This window comes from Ambystoma mexicanum, chromosome 4q, assembly GCF_040938575.1.
Source record: "Ambystoma mexicanum isolate Mex_15411 chromosome 4q, UKY_AmexF1_1, whole genome shotgun sequence".
Taxonomy (NCBI): domain Eukaryota; kingdom Metazoa; phylum Chordata; class Amphibia; order Caudata; family Ambystomatidae; genus Ambystoma; species Ambystoma mexicanum.
Window position 1 is genome coordinate 449,438,721 of NC_090928.1, and position 22,029 is coordinate 449,460,749.

The 22,029-nt window shown below is 45.0% G+C and overlaps 1 protein-coding gene across 4 annotated transcripts in view; it reads left to right on the forward strand.

Moving 5' to 3' along the window:
• The window catches only part of PUS10 (pseudouridine synthase 10), a 1,772,971-nt gene that overhangs the window by 979,152 nt on the left and 771,790 nt on the right, over window positions 1–22,029 (forward strand). For all 4 annotated transcript variants that reach the window (XM_069608030.1, XM_069608029.1, XM_069608031.1 and 1 more), the window contains 2 exons: window positions 16,912–16,976; window positions 17,447–17,532. In XM_069608030.1, the coding sequence (XP_069464131.1) occupies window positions 16,912–16,976; window positions 17,447–17,532 (151 nt within the window). The remainder of the gene's footprint in view (window positions 1–16,911; window positions 16,977–17,446; window positions 17,533–22,029) is intronic.

The window sequence follows — 22,029 nt, forward strand, 5'->3', positions numbered from 1 at the left end:
TTGTCCACAAAGAGAGAACCTTCTCTTGCGAGAGGAGGGTCAAGTTCTCCATCCAGAGGTCAAGACACTCAGCCGTAACACATGGATTCTGAGAGGCTAAAGTACAAGGATTGGGACCTCCCAGATAACGTAATGGAGATTTTACTTTCAGCCAGAAGGCCAGCAACAAAATCCTTATACCGCTGCCGTTGGAACAAAGACTGCAGCTGGTGCAGGGACAAGAATGTGGATCCTTTTCTATGCAAAACACCAGCGGAGTCTCTCCTGCTGCATTTGGCCAATCTGGTCTCCAGGTTGGAAACATTAAAGGTTATTTAGCAGCACTTTCCATCAAGTGCTCGTCTGAGGAAACCTCATATTGTAAAATTCCTTTGGTGATAGAATTTCTAAAGCGACTAACTAATGTGTTCCCTCCAGCTCCTTTTCAGGTTCCGATTTGGGACCTTAATCTTGTTATAAAGTTTCTCATGAGTTCACCATTTGAACCACTCCATTCGTTTCCCTTAAAACCACTAACATTCAAAACCATCTTGTTAGTAGCGTTAACATCAGCCCGTAGGTTGAGTGAGTTGCAGGCACTATCTTCTAAAACACCTTTTACGCTCTTTCATAAGGACAAGGTCGTCCTTAAGGTCAAACCTTCATTCCTACCTAAGATTATATCAGATTTTAGTTTGGGACAAAAGATAGTATTACCTACCTTTTACCCTCCACTTCATCCTGGCAAGAAAGAGGAGAGACTACACAGACTCGACCCACGAAGGGCTCTGAGTTTCTACATTTCAACAATGTCAAAGTTTTGTTTAGATGACTAACTGTTTATAGGATACACGAGTCATAGACTGGGACAGGCTGTAACTAAACAAACGTTGGCCAGATGGATTATTTGAACTATTACTGAATGCTATAGGCCTGTGGGGAAAGATCCCCCAGAAGGCTTGAGAGCCCGTCCCACTAGGCGCATGGCTACTACTTCTGCTCTGCAAAGAGGTGTTCCAATTGTTTTAATTTATTGTATTTGGTTTAAATTAAACCTTTACAATTCTCATTAGAAAAGAACAGAACAAAAAACAATACATCAAACATAAACGCAAGTCAAATACATCTACTAACACCTAATCTTAAAAATGTCCTTAATAACGAATTTCCTTAGTAAAAGAAGTTTCCTTCAATAACATAAACTTTCACATCAACTCTATTAAAAGAACAATAATTCCTAAATACAAGGGTCTTCGTTCCAGTAGTACTGCTTATTAAGTGGACATTCTCTGTAGTGAATTCTGCTTAAGTATATTCATCAAACTTTACGGCATATTAAGATTTTAATAATGCCGGATAATGCTAGACCTTTGTGTAAATTTTGGATGTTAAGACATCGTTTCCATATAGTATCCTCACTGCAGCCTACTTGATATTTTAGAAAAGGCATCATAAATGTGGACCTACGTGCAGTTTAATGCTTCACACTCGAGAACTAAGTGCTTTATTGTTTCCAAATCAGAATTGCAAAATCTGCACCGACTCTCAGCCTCTGTGATTAGTAACAGCCCCCTATAATAGCGGTTAGGGAATTGGGAGCGGATGGTAGAGAGATATCCTCTGCGTTTGTGCTCGTGGGACAAATGTGTCATAGATGCATAATAGTGGAATACATCAGTAGTTAATGCCCAATCAGTTTCAAACTGTCAACTTCAGATATGTCAGAGTCAGTCTCAACCTCTTCCTCACCTGTCTTCTTTCTTCTGCTGCCACGGGAGGAAGCCACAGTGTCTGTTATGAAATAAGCAGGCCAGGGGATCTTGCTTCCGGGCTAGCTTAAAAGTAGGGGACAAAGCCTATTACTGCACAAAAAAACCTATCTGTGCAAGGTGAAGGTTCACAGGACAGGATCCAAGTAACCAGTGACAGGGCAACAGAGGTTCCAATCTTTTGTGGAATTCCTGAACAAAGCGAAGTAGCAGGGAAGGTGTACACTGGCAATCTCAATAAAGGCAGTAACAAGGCAAAGGGAAGAATTGCTACTACTTGCAAAGTCCGTTCCCAGAGTGCAGTAGAGGGCCACAGGTGCAAAGTACAGGCAGCTGGAGCCAGGACAGAAGATATGGGCGAGAGACAACCAGCAGGTCCGCTAAGGAGAGAGAACAGGAGAGGGAGCGAGAGAGGAATACAGGAACACCACAGGAAAGAGAGAGAGGCACCGCGAGCGGGAGAGCCCGTTCGCAGCTCGGCTGAGACCACAGAGAGAGTAAAGAAGCAGAGTGCTTGCAAAGATCCGGGGGAGATCCCGATAGTCAGAACTAGGCAGGGGAAAATAAGGAGCGCCGACTGAGCAGACAATCGGGCACGAGGAGAGGACAGGAGGGAAAGCGAGCGAGACAAGTCCCCCGACACAGAAAGGGGGAAGAAAACAAAGGCGAGCGGGCGAACAGGATCGCAAAGAGGAAAACTAGCGTTCTCACCCAAACCTAGCTTTGGTTGCAAGGCACCGACCAGCTGGAAGGAGATGGCTAAGTGCCTACCAGCGGCGGCCATGTTACAAGCAACTAGACCGTGAAAAGAGAAACGGCAGGCAACGTGGTAGAACGCTAATGGAAGCGAGTCCTCCAAGCCTTCTACAGGCGCCATCCACCGAGGTGCATGACACAAACAAGGCCTTTTTGGTCTTCAAGGGGTTGTTGATTAAAGTCTCTAGATCAGAACCAATTCTTACCAGGATAGCTTCACAGCTCATCCTAAGTAAGGCCAGATAGTTAGAATTACTGTGGGGCTCAATTCTACAGTTAATAGCAGCACCAAGAGTCTGATAAATGGAGTCAGGAATAGGTGCTCTGCTACAAGATTTGAGAATAGCGTCAGTAACCACCACTGTACTCGGGCCATTAATGAAGAGGCCGCAAGTTTTAACCTGACGACCACCAGTGGTACAGCATTCGATACACTGAGGATCTTCTTCCACAACCTGCCCTCAATCCTATCTAATTATTTGAAAATTATATAATGTTGAAGTTCAAGACCATAGATTACCTTTGGTACTATTTTCCCTTCAAAGAACATTAGGGCAGGTTTTATGGAGAATCTGGCAAATTTACGATGATGTTTCATTATCTGGCACTGCAGTTGAGCTGCCTTTTGCAGCAGAATATCCTAACCACTTTCTAGGCCTTTATGGGCCCCAAAGTAGAATCCCAAATATACAACACTAGGACTGTTCTTAATAGTTATCCTTTCAATGTTCCAAGAGGTATGGCTACTCTTCTTCCCTTTCCTTGTAAAGGCCAAGATTTTTGTTTTCCTTGGGTTGATAATGAGCCCATTGTCTTTGGCATACCCAGCAAAGGCCTTTAACAATCTCTGCAAGCCGACCCTGGCTTCATCAAAGATCAGGAAGTCGTTGGCATAAGCCAACCATGTTATTTTCTACTGCCCAACCTTTGGAGAAATAAGGCCACCGTCGGCCAGACATTCAGGAACGTCTGACATATATTGGTTGAAAGGCCAACGGGCCAACACGCAGCCCTGCCTGACCCCCTGATATGAGTGGATTCTCTTAGTGAGATCCCCTTTTTGTCTTAGCCAGACCTGTATTCCACAGTTTTCATAAACCCCATTTACAAGCCTCAAAAGTCCTGCCGGCATACCCCATCTGGCCAATTTGGCCCATAGCCGATTCTGGTCTACACATTCTAAAGCAACCGATAAATCGACTGAGGTCACATAAGTATAACCTTTGGGCATTAGCTAGGCAGCTTCTTGGATGCACTTAAATGCTAGGCTATTATTGTTGATGGAATGACCCTTGCAGAAGCCTGTCTGTAATTTATTTAGCAAGTGTGCATACGAAGCCCCATTGTTCCAGATTTGTGGAAAGGAATGGCGAAAAGATCTTACAATCTGCATCTATTAAGGGTATTGGCCGATAGTTTTTAGGATCGGACCTACTGCCGCATTTGAAAATCAGAACTACATGAGCCGTGCTCCATGAGGGAGGTGTAGTTCCCGTATGAATGATGTCCCCCAAATTGAACATAGAGCAGATTGGCCCAGTTAAATTGCTCAGCCTTAAGAGTATTATTAGTAAGGCCATTCAGCCCGGAGGCTCGAGATTTTATACATGTTTTTATGAGGGAGTGAATAGTTGTGCTTTCCAACGTCGGTTGCCACTTACCTTTAGGCAGGTTACAGTCAAAGTCTACTGCTCTATTATTATCCGGAGATCCAAATATATTTTCAAAATAGGAAATCCTTTCCCACTCCGGAATGCGGTTTAGTTGTATAACTGCAAAATTGGGGTCCTGGCCATTATTAAGAGCCCAGAAGGCACTCAAACGAGAATTAATCAGAAGCCCCAGCATAATTTCTGCATCATGCTGAAGTAACAGGCCTTTTGTTGATACACAGTAGTTTTTATACTTCTGCTTAATTTTTTTAATGAGGTCAAAACTGGAAAGAGTCTACAGTGGAGCCACGCAGTTGTCTAATGTCCCTCCTCATATTGGTTTTAGCATTAACTAGGTCTTTATTATAGCAGTGTAAGGGTCTGGCTGGTCTACTTGCCTTAAATCCCGGTAGAGATTGCACCCCAGATACCGGATTGCAGATAAAACTCTGGGTCCCAGCAACATTGAAATTATCAATTTTCCAGTCCAGGGTGGTACTGTTCATGATAGCATTGAGATTTTGGTTTAAGAAGTGAATGTTAGAGTCGGACCCGCGTATTGCGTTGCCTGCCAAATTTGTGGTTAAATACGGCTTGCTTATAAATTCTCTAGATACTAAAACCATGTCATATACCGCTGTCAATATATAATGGTCACTCCAGTTGTTCTTATCACAACAGTTTGACAAGTAGTCATCAGTGTATATGTAGTCCAATATAGAGGAACTACTCCAGTGGTCGAAGTGTACGAAAAGAAGTAGTGGAACTATGTTCCTTACTGGTCTGCCCCGCTCTCCACAAACCCCATTCCTGCACCTCCTTCCACACACAATCCAAACCCCCAAACAAACACACCTGCTATTTATGGGAATGTGCAGTGCACTGAAGTGCAAGCTTCAACTTCTTCCTACACTTTTATTTTAAAACTAAACCATTCCAGAACGGTTTCTTTTTTTAAATAAAAGTATAGGAACAGTGAAACTTGAAAATGAAAAGTATAGGAGCACTGCTCCCGACCACTCCGACCTCTGAACTACTCCCTCTATGCCAGGTATGCCAATCTTTCTCGTGTAGCTGACTAGATGTCTTACCCACAAGAGGCTGCAACCCAAACGCCCCAAGCCCAAAATACCAAGATCTACCAGCCTGACATTTGATGTTCACTGGCAGACTATCTTCTACCGAGTCACACAGTTCCCATGCAGAGTTTTGGAACAGGCAGTTGGCATTAAAATCACCCGCTACAATAACTCTGCCATTAGGATACCTAGATAGAAGACCACTCATCAATACACTCACACACTGCTTTCACACAAAAGGGCTAATCTTGAGGATTCCTGTATGTCAGTATGTTAATTAGCAAAAGCCTCAGTGCACAATCAGAGGAACAGCTAGCCACCCCCATGGCACCAAAGTGTAGGTTTTCCACAGAAGTCCCGGTCAGACCCCCAGATGCTCTCCCACCTGTACTCGGTTTTGCTGGTTGAGTAAATGCTTGAAAGCTATCCAAAACAGGTGCACTAGTCAACCAAGTCTCTTATAGATATATACAATATGCCTCTCTTAACTTAGCCATGCAAGAGGGAAAGAATATTTGTGAGGGAGCCACTTGGTCTGCCATCCACACTTTTAAAAGCATTACTGCCTTGATTCCACCTTAAGTCACACTGGAAGCTTTGGGAAAGCAGCCTTTCATTTCGTTCAAAAACACCCCTTGATGACAAAAATCGGACTCTCTCTGCCAAAGCTAATACTACTTTGGGAGTCCATCAAAGATGAGGAATACGTGGGAGGACACAATCCATTCGAAGAACGGTAACGTTCTTCTGACTGGATGTTCCTCATCGCCCCTCCCAGCCTACCGCACAGTCGAATTTTCCATGTTATTGCAGTTTACCCTCCTTCAGAGTCTAGTATGGTCTAAACCACATGAAAGCTGGTAGATCTACTGTATGAATGACACAAAAAACAGAACTAAAGCCAACGGGTGCTGCGCGTTCTATATATATATATATATACCTTTGATGACATCCTCGAGATGGAGGCCCTCAGGGGCATCGAGTCGACTGCATCGACGCACAGCACCCTCTGCCGAAAAGAAATTCTGAAGCTAGATATTGGAGATATCAAAGATGAGGAATACGTGGCAGGAACATCCAGACGGAAGAACGTTACAAGGGGTAAGTATTTGTTCTTGTGCTGCAGTAGCAGAGCAAAGTCCTGCATCCCTACTCACAATAGTTCAACTTGGCAGCCTAGTGGCTGAAAATGTAGTCTATGGCCATAGGGTCTTGCCAGATGACAAACTCTCTTTGCTGCTAGCAACTTAGAAACCAATACACACAACTACGGTACAAGAGCAAGTGGTTGTGATGCTGCCACTTATCAGAGGAGCAGGGTGTAGCCCGCTTTTATGTTCCTGGTTTACCTTTTACTGATTAATTCTTGGCATTCAGGTGGAGGCCTGTAAGTCTCACTTTGCTGCGATTGGCGTATACAGGTATTAAGAATATGACTGATTTTCATTGTAATAGGAATATAGCACCAGCAGCTCTATCACATATGACTATTGTGCCCAAGGCAATGTATGACAGCACACACCTGACCCAGAAATCTGTGTTTCATCTTCATATTGGCGAGACAAGCAAATACGTTTCAAAGCCTCTCGGCCGAGTAGTCTTAAAGGCATGGTCTAGTAAAAATTTGTATTGTCCCTATGGGTCGGCCATGTTTTTTTAAGCCTAAGTGGCTCGATTTTAGAAAACTTTCCTATGGACCTTACCCGAGTTTTCGTCCATTAAACGCACGCGAAAACAAGCACCAGGGAGCTGCCATTTTCTGATAATCCTATCTTTTCCCCCATCGCCCTGGCTGACCTGCTTTTGCGGCACTAAATTAAATCCCCCGCCCCTGAGCCTGACATTATCAAAACATTCATATTCCCCGCCTCTCTCCGTGACGTTACTGTGCTGCGTAGGCAAACGCGCCCAGTCGTCTTCTACGCGACTCCACACAGAACCCGGAAACCAACACAGACCATCTCACAACACAGCGCGCCACAATTCGGAATATGAAACTGTACTTTAAAATCAAACAGCAACACGGTACATTTGGTAAAGTACATTTATTTTACATTAAATGTTTAGAGAATATTCAGCAATTGCCATATGAACTCCGAAAGCCATTTATTTTCTTTTATCTGTATCCGCCATGGTACACAGGGTGTTGCTTTTCGTTAAAAGAAGCACTTTGGAAGCACGGTGAATCGCAAGGCTGTTCCATCAACTATGCACTAGTCCATCGTAAAGGTTGATATGTTGCTTCTAGCCACTAGTACAGCGTAAGGGCATGTGGGCCCTTGTCGATCGTCCCATAAAATTGTCAGTGTGCTCCAGTTGTTCACACGAAGCTGCAGGTGTCTACTGTAAAAGCCATCTGCTGTGTCTCAAACCGATGGCAGTAGCAGAAGGGGAGCAAATACCTGTTATGAAAACAAAATAAATATAATTAGTCTCGCCAGCCGATCTTCATTAATATTACTTATTTTATTTATTACAGCCGATCAGAAATTATTTGCTTGCAAGGATAGTTCAATGGAGTATGTTCGACACTAAAATCAATGCGAAAAGTAACGAAATAAATCGAGGCCAACACACAATGATAAACGACAGTCTACATGCGTGAGGAATGATATGATATATGATATGCCATTTGTAACGCGCCTATACTCAAGTGTTTCTAGGCGCGACGAGGCAGGTGGGGAACAAGGGCAGACAGAAAACGATCCTACTAAGCCAGGTGTCTTTCTGATCGCGCATGGGGAAGGGGGGAGGGGGGAAAAGTGCTGTACATGGTTAGTTGAATACAAATTAAATAATAGGGCCAGCTGGTGGCAAGTGCAAGGTAAATGCCGGGAGAAGGGGCTGAAGGATACAGAGACAGTCCCGTAGTGCAGGTAGGCAGTGCAGGGAAAAGTGGCTGGGCCAAGGACCGAGATCGGTGAGACCAGTGGACCTGCATGCCCATGTGCCCACTACGAACACGTTTTACTTGCTTTTCCTAGCTCTTCATTCATTCATTTATTCATGCATCCATTCATTAAATCTTCATTCTGGTATAAAAGCGTGTAAAGATTTACTTACATTATATTTGAAATTTCCATTGTGTCTCTTCGTAATGCAGTCTGTAAAACGGACCGTGCTCTTGACAACGATTTTTCGTATACTGAACTAAAATGAAACTCGGTCTAGTTTCTGAATTTTCTGCCTTATCGTCTCTTACGTTTATTGCGCACCCCCTTCAAATGTTGTTCTTTCGGCATGGTCCCTGTCTCAAGGTCAAAAAACAATAGACCCTTATACTTCCAGTGCGACTTGTGGGCCTCATCTGGGCGCGAGCTGAAAATCAAAGCCGCTGTCCTTCGCATTCTTTATTTGCAACATCACGTAGTATAGGCATCTGTGAGAACTTGAAGTTTAGAATCCATCTATGTAGTGCGCCTCAATGTGCAAATGCGAACTGGCTTCTCTCCCAAATGCCACGGCCCGCTTGGCTGGCGCGTTCTAAGTGCCCCAATTTTGTCCCCGTTGTCTGCGAGCTTTGCAGCCCAAATTGAGACATTTAATTTTTGGCGGAAGGTCAGGGAAAGTATAAAGTACCACAGGAGTTGAGTTAAAAGTGAGATTTATTGTTTGTTTGTTTTATTATTTGCAATACGCAAGCCTCCCCTCCGTTAACAGTGCGCAGCATTTACATTTACATGAGATGAGACATGAGAAAAATATATACATACACATATATGAGGTGAATAGAGAGAGTTCAAAGATGACACCCAGCTTGTTCGCCACCCATGATGGTGAAGGTAGGGGTTAGGTTTACAGGTACACTGTACAATAACATTTATTTACAAAAAGACAATCGTATTGCAATTATTTAAACCGGGATTTGTACTTCACAATCAGCTGTGCTTCGGGTGGGCATGGCACAGTCGCAATGTTCGGTGGCAATGGATCACTGCTCTGCACAGAAACGTCCAAAATTCCATATCTGTGCTTCTCTAACACAGCAACAATAAGGCCTTTCACAAAGTCGAACTGCATTTCATCATAGACTGGTTTGATCACCCATTGCTTACTTCGTTTTGAAAACACCTTAGTGTAGCGAGGCATCCTTACTTTACCCCTAGTCCTAGATTGTTCACGTCCGACATTGCTGTTATGGGCCAAGACCGCTAGTAGAGTGCGATGTTTCATGCCCCGAAAGCTAAAATGCAAGCGCTTTGGCCTGTACTTTAGGCACATATTATGGAACACCTCCAAATCTCCTGTGTGACAGAATTTTGTCAGTCCTCTCAAATCTCTTGATAGAGTTTTGTCGAAAACAATCTTCTCAATGGCTTTGTGTGTCGGTGAAGATGGAATCAACCACTTCTTCTTCCGTGCCTCCTCTGGGGACAAATGGCCATGTTCACATTGGTGGAAATGTTGATTTGCTGTCCAGCGGTGAACGTTGGTACAGTGGTGCATCAGTGACCGCCATTTTTCAAGTAGTATTTCCACTGACCCTTCACAAGTTTTTGAGCTCCACCAAAGATGGTTGGTTATAGAATGTGACCACTGCAAAATACTTTCAAAACCTTTTTTTTCCCTGCAGCCGAGATTTTCTTATTGATTGATTTAGCAAGATGTCATACGTCAAATTGATGTTTAATATGTGGGAACTGCTCTCTTATTGTCTTGGCAATTGAAACATGTCTATCCATGGCTATGAGGTCGATGTGCATTCCCCTTGATTGTAGATATTCCACTGATTTTATAAATCCTAGTTTCTCCATGGCCACTGACGATGTACATTGTGTTACCTGCACGACCACCGAACTCACAATTTTCTTACTATCCGTGTCCTGAAAGTGGTAGGTGCAGTACTTGGCAGAAAATCCAGGGCTGTTGCACTGTCCATCGCCGGCTAGCCTGAATTGTTTGCCTTCGTATGTACTTGCTGGAGACAATTGTTCAATTTTCCAAGCATCACTAATGGCCGGAAACAGATAATCACGTTGGTATATGTAGTACAGCGCTTTAGAAATGAAATGTAGTCCCACAAACTGAAAGAAAGCATCTAACTTTCTAAAACTGTAGCCACTAAAAAGTGATGCAGCTGCACACAGTAGATTGCCTGCTGGCAGTTTCCCCAGCATCGGTTGTGCAGACCATGAGAACCTATGATTTAATCTACAGGCGGCATTTATTTTGACATTACTGCCTTTTATTTGACGAGTCACATTAATCAATGACTTCCCACATACTTTCCCTCTAATGGAATGCACACATTTCAGCATACTTATAATTTCCATCAAACAACTGTTGAATACAATGTATTTGCTCTCTTTCATTAAACTGTCATCCTGCGTCAATGTTGTTTCGGCCTGACACGTTGTGGAGATTTCAACACATTGGAAAGTAATATCGCTGATATCAAGTTCTGATGCGTCTATGGATGCTGCGGCTGGTTCATTCTCTGTCATTTCGACATCTATTACTTCAACATTGATGGGAGAACACAACAATGTCGACAGGTTTTTTGGTGGCAAATTTTTGGCGGGTGTAGATTGTGTGAATTGATCTGCAACTACTTCAGAGCTATCTTCAATACATTCAATAACATCTTCTTGTGGTGGTGCGGTCGCACTGTAGCTATGGTCCAATGCAACTTTGCTGTAGTCTCCAAACACAGTTAATTCATGTTCTGGCCATTGGACATGAGCATCTCGAGCCTGAAAACGCCTCACCTCAATTAATAGTTCCTCCATAGTGTACACGGTCTGGCAAGCCACATCTCTCATTCGCTTCACTGTCTGTGTATGTATATTTCTGACACCCACGGGTAACTGGAGGAGAGATTGGAAAAGGGATGTTCAGTTTAAACACAAGATGGAGTGTAGTAGAATTGACTGGAAAAAAACATAAAATAGTCCCCTGCACAAACATTTTTTTAAAGTTATGAACTGTTTGTAACTAACCTTTTTTTGTTTTTTTTTCTTTGCAACTTTTTTGACTCGACCTTCAACATCTGCACGCTGTAGCTCCGATTTGTTTCCGCATGTCCTCCCTTCCTTATGCGCTGCAACGACTATATTTTCTGTATCCGCATAGACAGCACGGAATGAGGCTCCATCGTCTCCCTGAAACATAGTATTTTCATTACTATGTATCAAAATATTGTTAGCATAAAACACACGTGAGGACGAACACACAGGTACATCTCAATAGCCAAACACGATTTAAACATTGTGTGCAACAATCAAACGACAAGTATTCGACCAGTGATGATCTATTTTGATGGAACTGTCAGTATCCATACCTCTGGCTCTGCATGGACTGCCATGAATGGTTGTATTGGAGAGGAGGCATCCGCATCTCCCTGAAACACAGTACTTGCATTAGTATGCTTTTCAATATTGGAAACATAACACACACTTGGGGTCGAACGCACAGGTACATATAAAGAGATAACCGCAAATGATGCATTGTCCAAAAGAATCAAGTAAAATCTAAATATGATCACAGTTCATCGACTTATTTCTCCGATTTATTTACATCTGCATCATCTAAATTGGATGTTGTGATTGTAGTGGAAGCTTCGTCGTCTCCCTGAAACACAACACTTGTGTTAATAGGGAAGAAAGTATAGCAAATGGAATCACCTTATATGATCACGCATGATGGAGCTGTCATTATCCATACCTTGCGCTGCTGAAGAATATCTATGGATGTTGCAAATGTAGTGCGCACTTCCGAAAGCTGTTGCGCCGATTCGTATACGCATGGTCCCGCTTCCACTTCCCCTGGAATTACTTGAATGTCAGGCTCTGCATCAAGTGCAGGGGTTGACGCTCCATCAACTGCCTGAAACATAGTACTTGCATTAGTGAGGATTACAATAGTGAAAACATAACACACACCTGGGGTCGACAGCACTGGTACATATCAACGGCTAACCTCGAATTAAACATTGTGTAGAACAATCAAACGACAAGAATTCCAGCTCTGATGATGACGCTCGATGGAGCTGTCAGTATCCATACATCCTGCCGGTGAAGAACATCTATAAATGTTTAGATGCTACGGACGCTTCAGCATCTCCCTGAAAGACAGTGTTATCCATACTAATGCAAGTACTAATTATAACTGAAAACAAACACCAGTGGACGATAACTAAGGTGTATATCAATTGGAAAGCACTAACCAAACATTTGGTAAAATAATTACACGATAAAATAAAACTATTACTTGACATGCATAAAACAAGTCTGTAGCGGATTAGCCTAGTAAGATTACCTGATACGCGCTAGAAGTGGTTGATAACTGCGACCACGTCAAGGATGTAGAATGTTCTTGCTTCAGATTCAAGGGATAGTCAAGAAGTTGTAAAGGTAAATTAATGATTGATAATGAAATGCCAATATTAAAAATAGCCATGTAAGGCGACAGAATACTTGAAAAATGCTCAATACAGCACAGTTCCCTGTTCCCATATATATACATTGCGTTTGTGGGTTATGAAATCGAAAAAGAATATATTGATAAATGTCATTATTCAAAAAACTATACACTCATATCAATATCGAAATTATTACAAGGGATAGAACACCTACAATATCAATTAATCCGTTCGGTTACCTACACACTACTGCAAGGCCTAAAGCTAAATCCGGACACTTGACTCACCGGTGGCAGAATGTGGACGAATAGAGTGGGAATAGCGTTTTCGAGCAATTTAAGTGTCGTTCGCCGTTTATTCTTCTTTGTTACCCAAGATCTTGTGTACATGTCCAAGGAAAAGTGCCGGCTGCAGATGCGGTATCAATCACCCCTCTTGTCCTGTAAGACTTGTTGGACTCCACTTTCCAGCTCATCCAGTGGATATCCGCAATGTCTGACCCATTCTCTTATTCGATCAACAGTTTTCAGGAATACATGCATTGTAGTGCCTTCAGATTTCGCATGGGTCTTCGAAGGGCAAACGCTAATCGAACAGGCAGGCATTGTTGATAAATCTGAAAAGTAAATATCGACATTATTATACAATCTTCAAGAATAAAGATTTGATACAAAAGTAAATGAATCATATAATGATCAATGCAAGGTTTGTTTTGGTCGCAGGAACTATACCAGTTCATTATGTGCAGCTTAGTATTTGCATAAATTGCAGAAATGTATAAATGTGTCTAAAATCTGAACATGTGACTCGTCCCTTGGATGTTCTGTCTTGCACGAGAAGGAAACATGCTTACATTATAGACTGGACCCCCGGAGGATGCAATTCGATGACAATAGACACAGATGAAAAGAAATAGATCTATTGATAGCATAGCAATGGAAACTCAAGTCAATAGCAATGAGACCAATGAACATAGCACTATTGTGTACTCTACTTGCAAATAGATAGAAATTTAAAAATATGCGAAATATGACTAGGATACATGGCCTTACCTTGACCAACAAACAGTTGGATTCAGCAAGCAGAGCAGTATGTTGCAGGAGAATAGGTGGGTATGGAGTATGTTTGCTCTAAGCGGTCACAGAAGTTCACGGATAGCACGACGACGAGCAGATTAGCGTAGATCTCAGTGGCTGCCAGGTAACACGTTCAGGAGTTGACTTGCAAAGCACAAAGATGTTCTCATGAGACGTATCAAGTGGTTTATAAAGTATTAGAAACTGGTGTGTTTGTGAATGAATGACGTTTGTATGTCGTGGTCTTAGGGGGGCGGCCTGCTTGAAGGGGAGGCCTGGCTGGAGACACGGGATCTGAGGAGGCCATGTGACCGATGGCCCCTTGGCGTGGGATACCTTTTGAAGTGTACATGCTGTTTGGCACCTTGGCCGTTTGCGCCCGTCACAGCCCCCCATGCCTGCGCTCATCCCCGGGTGCGAACCGCCTTTGATAGAGGGGGGTGGGATGGATGGGCCTGGGGCGTGCAGATAAGGCACAGGAAGACTGCTGAATGGAGACACACTTATGTGGATTGCAGCGGGGCGGCCTGCTTGAAGGGGAGGCCTGGCTGGAGACACGGGGTCTGAGGAGGCCATGTGACCGATGGCCCCTTGGTGTGGGATACCTTTTGAAGTGTACATGTAGTTTTGCACCTTGGCTTTTCGCGACCCTGACAGCCCCCCATGCCAGCGCGCATCCACTGGCGCGAATCGCCTTTATATCAATATATAGTATATCGCCTTTATATCAATGATAGTATATCGTTGCTTATCAATAACAAATGCCATATACCGGAGATTCTTGTGAGCACAGACCCACACTTCAACCGGTGTATTATAGTGGTCAAGACCCTAAGGCCTGTATAATCCAATGGTAATTGTTAGTATAGATATATGTGTGACTTTTATAGAGACATAACCTACTGAAAGACTTTGAACAAGTGTTATTTAGTGCATGCATTATCGAGAATATGTTATGTTAGCTTAGATAGATAGTGACCACCCTGCTTCACAGCGACCAGACCTTCACCCATTCGGAGCACAGATGTCTGACGTCCATCCTTGAATGGAGACACACTTGATTCATTTAAAAAATCGAAACAACCGTTGTTAAAATATATGTGGTGTTTTATTTTGTATCTTATTTTCATGACACAAAAATACAAGACTTTAAAGATTATACAGGTCAGGTTGCAGCACAGCGAGAGAAAATCCCCTGTACTGACCGCTGTCACTCGGGAACATTTCTCTAATGGCACGAGCGGCACAGGCGAGTATCACTCTTCGAACGCGGTGTCCAAGCCTTCCGTGGAGCCACCATGTAAAGGAACGAAAGGCCACCAGCCTGTACCACCTGTGAAAAGGAATGAAACAAACTGTTTTTAAATGACCAAGATAAGTTTAATAAACGTTTGTTGTCAATGACAATTCTTGTAACTAATGGCATTCTGCACGGACAAATGCTATCTAGACAATGCACACTATTGAACGACTTACATGCGTTACAATGATATGTAGATGTAATTTTGGATATAGTAGAAGAACATGAAATAGGAGTGGCATGACAAGCAGAGTATACTTACTCGTTACTCGGATTACGAGGACGAACAGTTGCGTGAAGTTCGTGCATAAGCACCATCATTATTCTCAACACGGCCCGTGTGAGGCAGGCTGCCCTGAAGTCTGGTAGCTCGGTGATGCATTGCGGTCGCGGCTCGCCTTCCGAAATGTAGGCCAGGCATCCCGAGTTTTCTCGGCAGCAGCAGTTCTCATCCTCAGTTGGCATTAGCTCGCACCGATTGCATGTGCACCAGGTGGAGACGCCGTCCATTTGACTAGGCCCAGGCTCTTCATCTGTTGATTCGTCCTGCCAACTGCCGTCCGAATCCCCATCGTTTTCACATGCTTCCCTTTCCAGTAGTTCCTCCTCGGTATACTTGGGCTCATACATGTAGTGCATTATTGTAGCCATTGTGTGTTAAACAAACTAAAATAATTTATAGCGGTGGTACTGGTATCTGTTCACACGGGCTACAAGCGGCGAAGGTAGCTGACCAGAGCACTGAAACGAGTCACAGAATACTCAAAGTAACACAGAGAGAGGAATGGAATCGAAAATCTGCTGCTGTGTGTTGTGAAACGGTCTGTTTATACTTATTGAGGAAAGAGGCGTCCTGCCATTTCCATGGCGACACGTCATTAGCTGAAGCGCAGCGAATGTTGACACAAGACGTGCTTTGGCGTTGGGAAATGGGCGGTACGAGTCTGCTGATGACAGGCTCAGGGGCGGGGGATTTGATTTAGTGCCGCAAAAGCAGGTCAGCCAGGGCGATGGGGGAAATGAAAGGATTATCAGAAAATGGCGGCTCCCTGGTGCTTGTTTTCGCATGCGTTTAATGGACGAAAACTCGGGTAAGGTCCATAGGAAAGTTTTCTAAAATCGAGCCACTTAGGCTTAAAAAAACATGGCCGACCCGTAGGGACAATAACATTTTTTACTAGACCATGCCTTTAAAATGTGGATAGGCAAATATAGCCTTGCTTATTGTAGACCGATTTTCAAACCAATAAAGACATGTTTTTGTTCTCTGGATGTAAGGAGGGCTGTCAAGTTTTATATCTGCTGGACTAATGATTTCAGACACTAAGATTGTTGGCTTATGGCAACTCTGGGGAAGAAGGCATTCAAACTTTTGTTGGGCAACATGTTCCTCTAGATGTCTTCTGCAGACCAGCAACATGTGCTATGTCTCGTTTTTTATTTAAGCATTACCTACTGAAAACATACTCAAACTGTTTGTTTAACCCGGCATTGACGAAGAGTATTTTTTAACCACATAAAGTAGAGTTGCCTATCCTCAATCTAAATGCGTGTTTCTTAATCTATCACAGCAGTATTGAGGAAGGAGGAGAGGAATTACCAACAATTTTAGGTTACTGTAATGATTCGTGCTTGCGTCCCTCACAGACAGCTCTTCCCACAATTATTTCGTAACGTGCGGCATTTGTGAAGAGAAATATGTATTGAAGCGTGTGTATGCTTAAGGCCAGAAAAACAGCCTTCCATTTTTCGCATTGCTTTGTTGGTATAGCTACCCCAGGACTCTGTAGGAAAGAGGATATTGAGTATCAGTACAATAGTCGCTACAGGGGGGAACTTATTTAAATGGAGAATGGGACTTCTTGTGTGCTTCTGCAGACTGAATGTTTTTTACCTGATATATTTTGCAACTAACCTTTCATTTTCTCTTCATTCTGCAGTCTGTTTTCACCAGGATGGCGGTTGTCAAAGCACTGGAGAAAATCAAAGAGGAAGATTTCCTTAAGTAAGTAAAGCTTCAGAAATGTCAAGTCTAACTCAGCAAAAGCTTATGGATTTTCTTATGACTCTGTATACTGTTTACACTTTTGTGTAGAAGGTCACCATCCCAGTCCTTTGCAAATGTGTTTTCTGAATTAATTGTGGGGGTCATAAGCATTAGGCTGTGCACGTCGAAAAGGGATCCCCACTGTCGCTTTAAGTGTGGTATTTCTGGAGGGTCATGTAGAAGCTATGACATGATTCGTTATTTATAATGCGCGCGGACCCAGGGATCGAACCTGTGGTGCTCTCTGTGTCGTCCTGCTTCGAAGGCGAGCATGTTGCCACTGAGTTATCCTCCCGAGACGCAGTGTGTCTACAGGAGTAGTCTATTTGTCTTATCATATGAACATTTGAAAGAAGGCTCTTGAGCTACAATGACTTTAAGATGGCCTACATATCATTCTATTAAAACGTTCTGATTTTTGTTTGCAGGCAGTTTCCATGCCTTCCAAGCTCACCAGAAACAAGATGCGATGTTCTGGAAATTCAGTGCAGTCATGCTGCGATATTTGTGGCCGGTACAGTACTGTATTCCTCTTAGTACATTCACGACTTCCAAAGCCATTTTAAAACTATGTAACTATGATATAGATGTGTGTACATACATAGAATAATGGTTTCATGTGATAATGTTTGTTACAATTAAGTCAAAAACACTGCCCCAATTTGGCCCTTGTTGTCCATGCCGGTTTTTTCAAAGCACTGGTGTAATGGCTCCCTGAACCCCCCAGCCCTCTCCTTTCTGATATAGCATTCCTTTTTATTTTGTTTACATTTCAGCCAGTTCCTTATTGCACAACATATTTTTTTAAACGGCCAGATTCGGCCTTTGTTTTTGTACAAACGTATTTTTCTTACAAGGCGTTATTCATGTGTTATTCAAGGCATCTCTGTCAATCTCCTTTTTGTTTTAGTTTATCGTTTGGCTTTTTTTGTGTGCTTTACTAGGTTTTATTCTGTTAGTCATCTCATAAGTGTAGCGATAATGTTCAGTGACACACCGGCTGTATTGTATTGTGCATTGATCCTAGAACATACAATATATTTAAAAAGATGAATATAAGCTTTCCTAGCTATTGGTACATTAATCCTGTTAAATTATTTATCTACAAAAACAATAGGACAATGCAAAATGTATAGATAAAAAAATCTAGGGCAATTTGTACTTTTTCCGGATTTAGTAATTTGTGGGCCAACACCAATATAGATGCACTGACAACTGCCACAGTCCACCAAACCATATATGTTCACTCAAGTCATATATGTTCACACACTACACAGACACATAAAGAGGAAGTAAGTAAATTAAAGAGGAAAGAATGCAGAGAATGGCTTTTCTTAGAATGAGGTCCAAGAAAATAAATTAAAGGCAAGCTCTTTCGGTGTATGGGGAATGTTGGAAATATTTCCTTTCATGAGGTGGACCGGGGGTAGATAGAAGAGTACAGAGCCCTGTCTTATATTGTTTTTTTGTTGTCATTTCTTTTATACCACACACCAATCCCAACATTTCCACCCCACCCCCAAACAACCCCAAGAATCCCCCCACCCTCCATTCCCTGACCCATCTTAGAATTAAAAACTTCACGGGGGCGCTGTTGAGCAGGCTGTAAAATGGCTGCCTATCTTTTGAGCTCTGTGCCCAGACATCGGTCATCCGACATCATCAGCGGTGCAATACACCATCCTGCATCTGAACCCTCCACCCTGCGTAGCTGATGTCCTGAGGTACATTTGCACCTATTACTGAGGAAAATCGGAGCCCTGCAGCCATATTACGACTGTTTACTTGCTGCCTCGTGTGTGGCCTGGTTGGTGCCCATTCCGCGCCGGGCTGTGTGCGGATGCCGAGCGCCCACTGGGGTGCAGCTGACCGGCGGCGCTCTTCACCTGTCGCGACCCAGTGTTAACTGGAGCGGCGATCATCATCTGTCCTTGGTCGGGGCTGCCCCATGGGGCTCGCCTGCCTCTGCCCCCCCTTCACCCGCTGTCCGCTGCAGGACCCGAGCCCGCCTGTGCTGCGGGGGGCGCTGTACCCGCTGCAGTAGCAGCTGGGGCTGGCATCGCCCGACGTGGAGCGGCCCTCCAAGCTCCATGGGCCCGTCGGCTGACTGCTTCACCCATGCTGCGGCATCCTGACTCCGATGTGGGGGGGCAGTGTGAGGCAGGCAGCCCGAGTCCCCTCTTGGCCCCATGCAGCGGGGCAGTTTGGAAGGGCACACCTACTGTACATCCCTGCAACTTCCAGCGGGGCCCTGGGGCTCTCCCTGTGGCTCCCCCCATACGCCATGGGGATCCGGATCATCGTTACTGCAGGTGAGGAGCTGGGGGGGCCGCCTGCTGCGTTCTGCATACCCCCTGATGCTTGGCTCTATGGACCCTCGCCTCTCTCCCCAGCTGGCACCGGACTTCCACTACAAGTGCACCTAGCCCCTGTGCCTGGGGCCCAGACTGCTACCAACCTCGCTGGCATTGATCTGTCCTCCCTCAGCACCACAACTTGCACCTGCAGCGCGGTCTGCGTTCCATGGGAGGCCTCCTATGAACTGTGTGTACAGCACAGAAATTGCTTTGAGAGAGTGTCGGCGCTCAACATTAGCACACCCTACGGCTGTTCTGGCTTCAGAGCCACCCATCACATCTGCAATGACCACGATTTGGAGGTAGTAGGTTACCCACGCTCGCAAGCTGATACTGTCCCTTGTCTGTGGGAGCGAGTCAGTTGGCGCCCACGCTGTGGGGTCGGCCTTTGGAGAGGCCTGAGGTGATCTGCATATTCTCTCCTGGCTTTACACCCTGGTTCCCTGCTGTGAGGACCCCCCCCCATTCTTGGCCGGTTCGATAGCACTACCCAGGTCCGCATTGGCCTACACCACAAGATCCTCAACATCCACACCTGGAGCCGCCCTTGCCTAATCCCTAAACACATCCCAGCCCCACACTCCTTCTGCATTGCACCTGGTTCCTGGCGGACCTCCTAAAGCTCCACGTTGGGCTCGGGAGCCGGAGTACCACTCCACACTTCCTGTACTGCGGTCCAGCCAGAGCAGACCTTCCCTGGGCCCCAGTGCCCGATATCATCCAGAGCCCTGGTACTCTCCGACAACACAGCCTGCACCCACTTTAACTGCTAAATCGCTAGCTGTCTGCCTTTACAGCCCTGTTCTCTGGCGTGGGTCCCGGGTGCGACGGTGGGGTTCCGCTGGCAGCTGCACACAGAAGACCCATACTCAACTGTCTCTCTGGTCAGGGCGTCACCTAAAGAGCGGGGCACCGATCCGCGCAACCGGTGCTGCTCCTCCCCGCCATCTGGCACATGACAGAAGTGCTGAGAGAGCTTGCTCCCACACGGGTGATATCTGCCCGCTCCGGCACACACCATCACCCACCCACAGGATGTCGAACAGATCACGCAGTGCCAACAAGGTTGGGGCTATGGACAAGTTCACCAAGTCAACAACCAGGTCTGAACAGGGGGGCTCCTCCTCGAACCACGACAACATAGAACCACTGTCAGACCCCCCTCTGCCTGATCTAGCAGTGATGATGGAATCCATGGCAAAGAATTTTGCTTCCTTCCATGAGAAACTGGACGACAAACGCCAATGTGGCCTCACTGAGAACTAAGTTGGACCAACACGGGGCTAGGATAACAGAGGCAGAAACTAGAATTGGGGCCAATGAGGACGGAGTGCTTGCCCTGCATACCACGGTTATAGAACTGGTGCGCGATATGTGCCGACTTAGAGTCTAGATCATGCAGGAACAATATCCGCATTGTGGGATTCCCGGAGTCCGCATTCAAGGCCAGGATGGAACTGGCTGTCGAAAACTCGAGGACCTCCTTGATAACCCTCAACTCTCCTCGTTCTTCACAGTTGAGCGGGTGCACCGTGCACTGCCCCCCCCCCGCCCTAAACCGGGCGACTTTCCCAGACCAATAATTGCTAAGATCCTTCGCTATAGGGACAGGGATCACATAATACATCTAGCACGTGAGAAAGGGGAATTAAGACTGGATTCGCAAATCATCAGAATCTTCCCAGACTTCTTCATGGGGGTCCAGACAGAGTGCAGGCAGTTCAATGGAGTGAGGAAAATGCTCAAGAAAAGGAAAATTGAATACGCAATGCTCTTACCAGCACGCTTGAGATTTACCCATCGCAACAAACTCTATTTCTTCACGGTTCCGGATGAAGCAGTGAAATTCATCGAATCACAGATCCCGCTTAGGGATCCTGCAGACGACCTAATGGACAATAACTAAGGCGGCTGACACTTGCTATTTTCAGAGGGGCCTCTCGGGCGAAATCAGGATCACTGACCTAAGATCCTCCTCCCTCTAGTCTGGCATCATGGTACACCAACTGAGCCCGACATATAATACTCTGAGGTTATCCTCGCCAGAGGCGGGCGACACCCCGATCCTCACTTCCACTGTCATATGCGTGGATGGGTGCCTCGGCCTTCCGACTCCTCTGTAGGCCCCTAACTAACACACATGCCACATTCATGATGACTTCACCCTTTGTCTGTTACTATGCACCACAATGCTTTTATTGCAACCTTGGGTATAAATTGCTGCTGAGTGAATTGAGGTTTTTGCTGCACCGAGATATTAACTAAATTGGGTACACGACAGCGGCGTCCCCCACTGCAGCTGCAATGCCTATTCTGGTGGTTTGTTCTCAGTTGTGCCCCTGTTGGGCATGCTGGCTGGCACTGCCAAGTTGGGCACGGCATGCTAGCGCCCGCTACTTGGGTGGGGGGTCACCACACTGCTAGTTGGTGGAGGACAGTGAGGGTGGGAAGTATTCCACTCAGTCCAGAGGAGTTCTGACCTGGTCCACAAATCAGTTGAATTCTCACTGTGCACTAGCTACATAGACTCTTGGGGGATGGGCGGGATAGATACGTAATCCTCCACTGTCTATTAGCCAACACGGAATGTCTACTTGTGAACACATATGCCCCTAATATTGACTCACCCGAATTCTTTGACGAAGTGACCACCC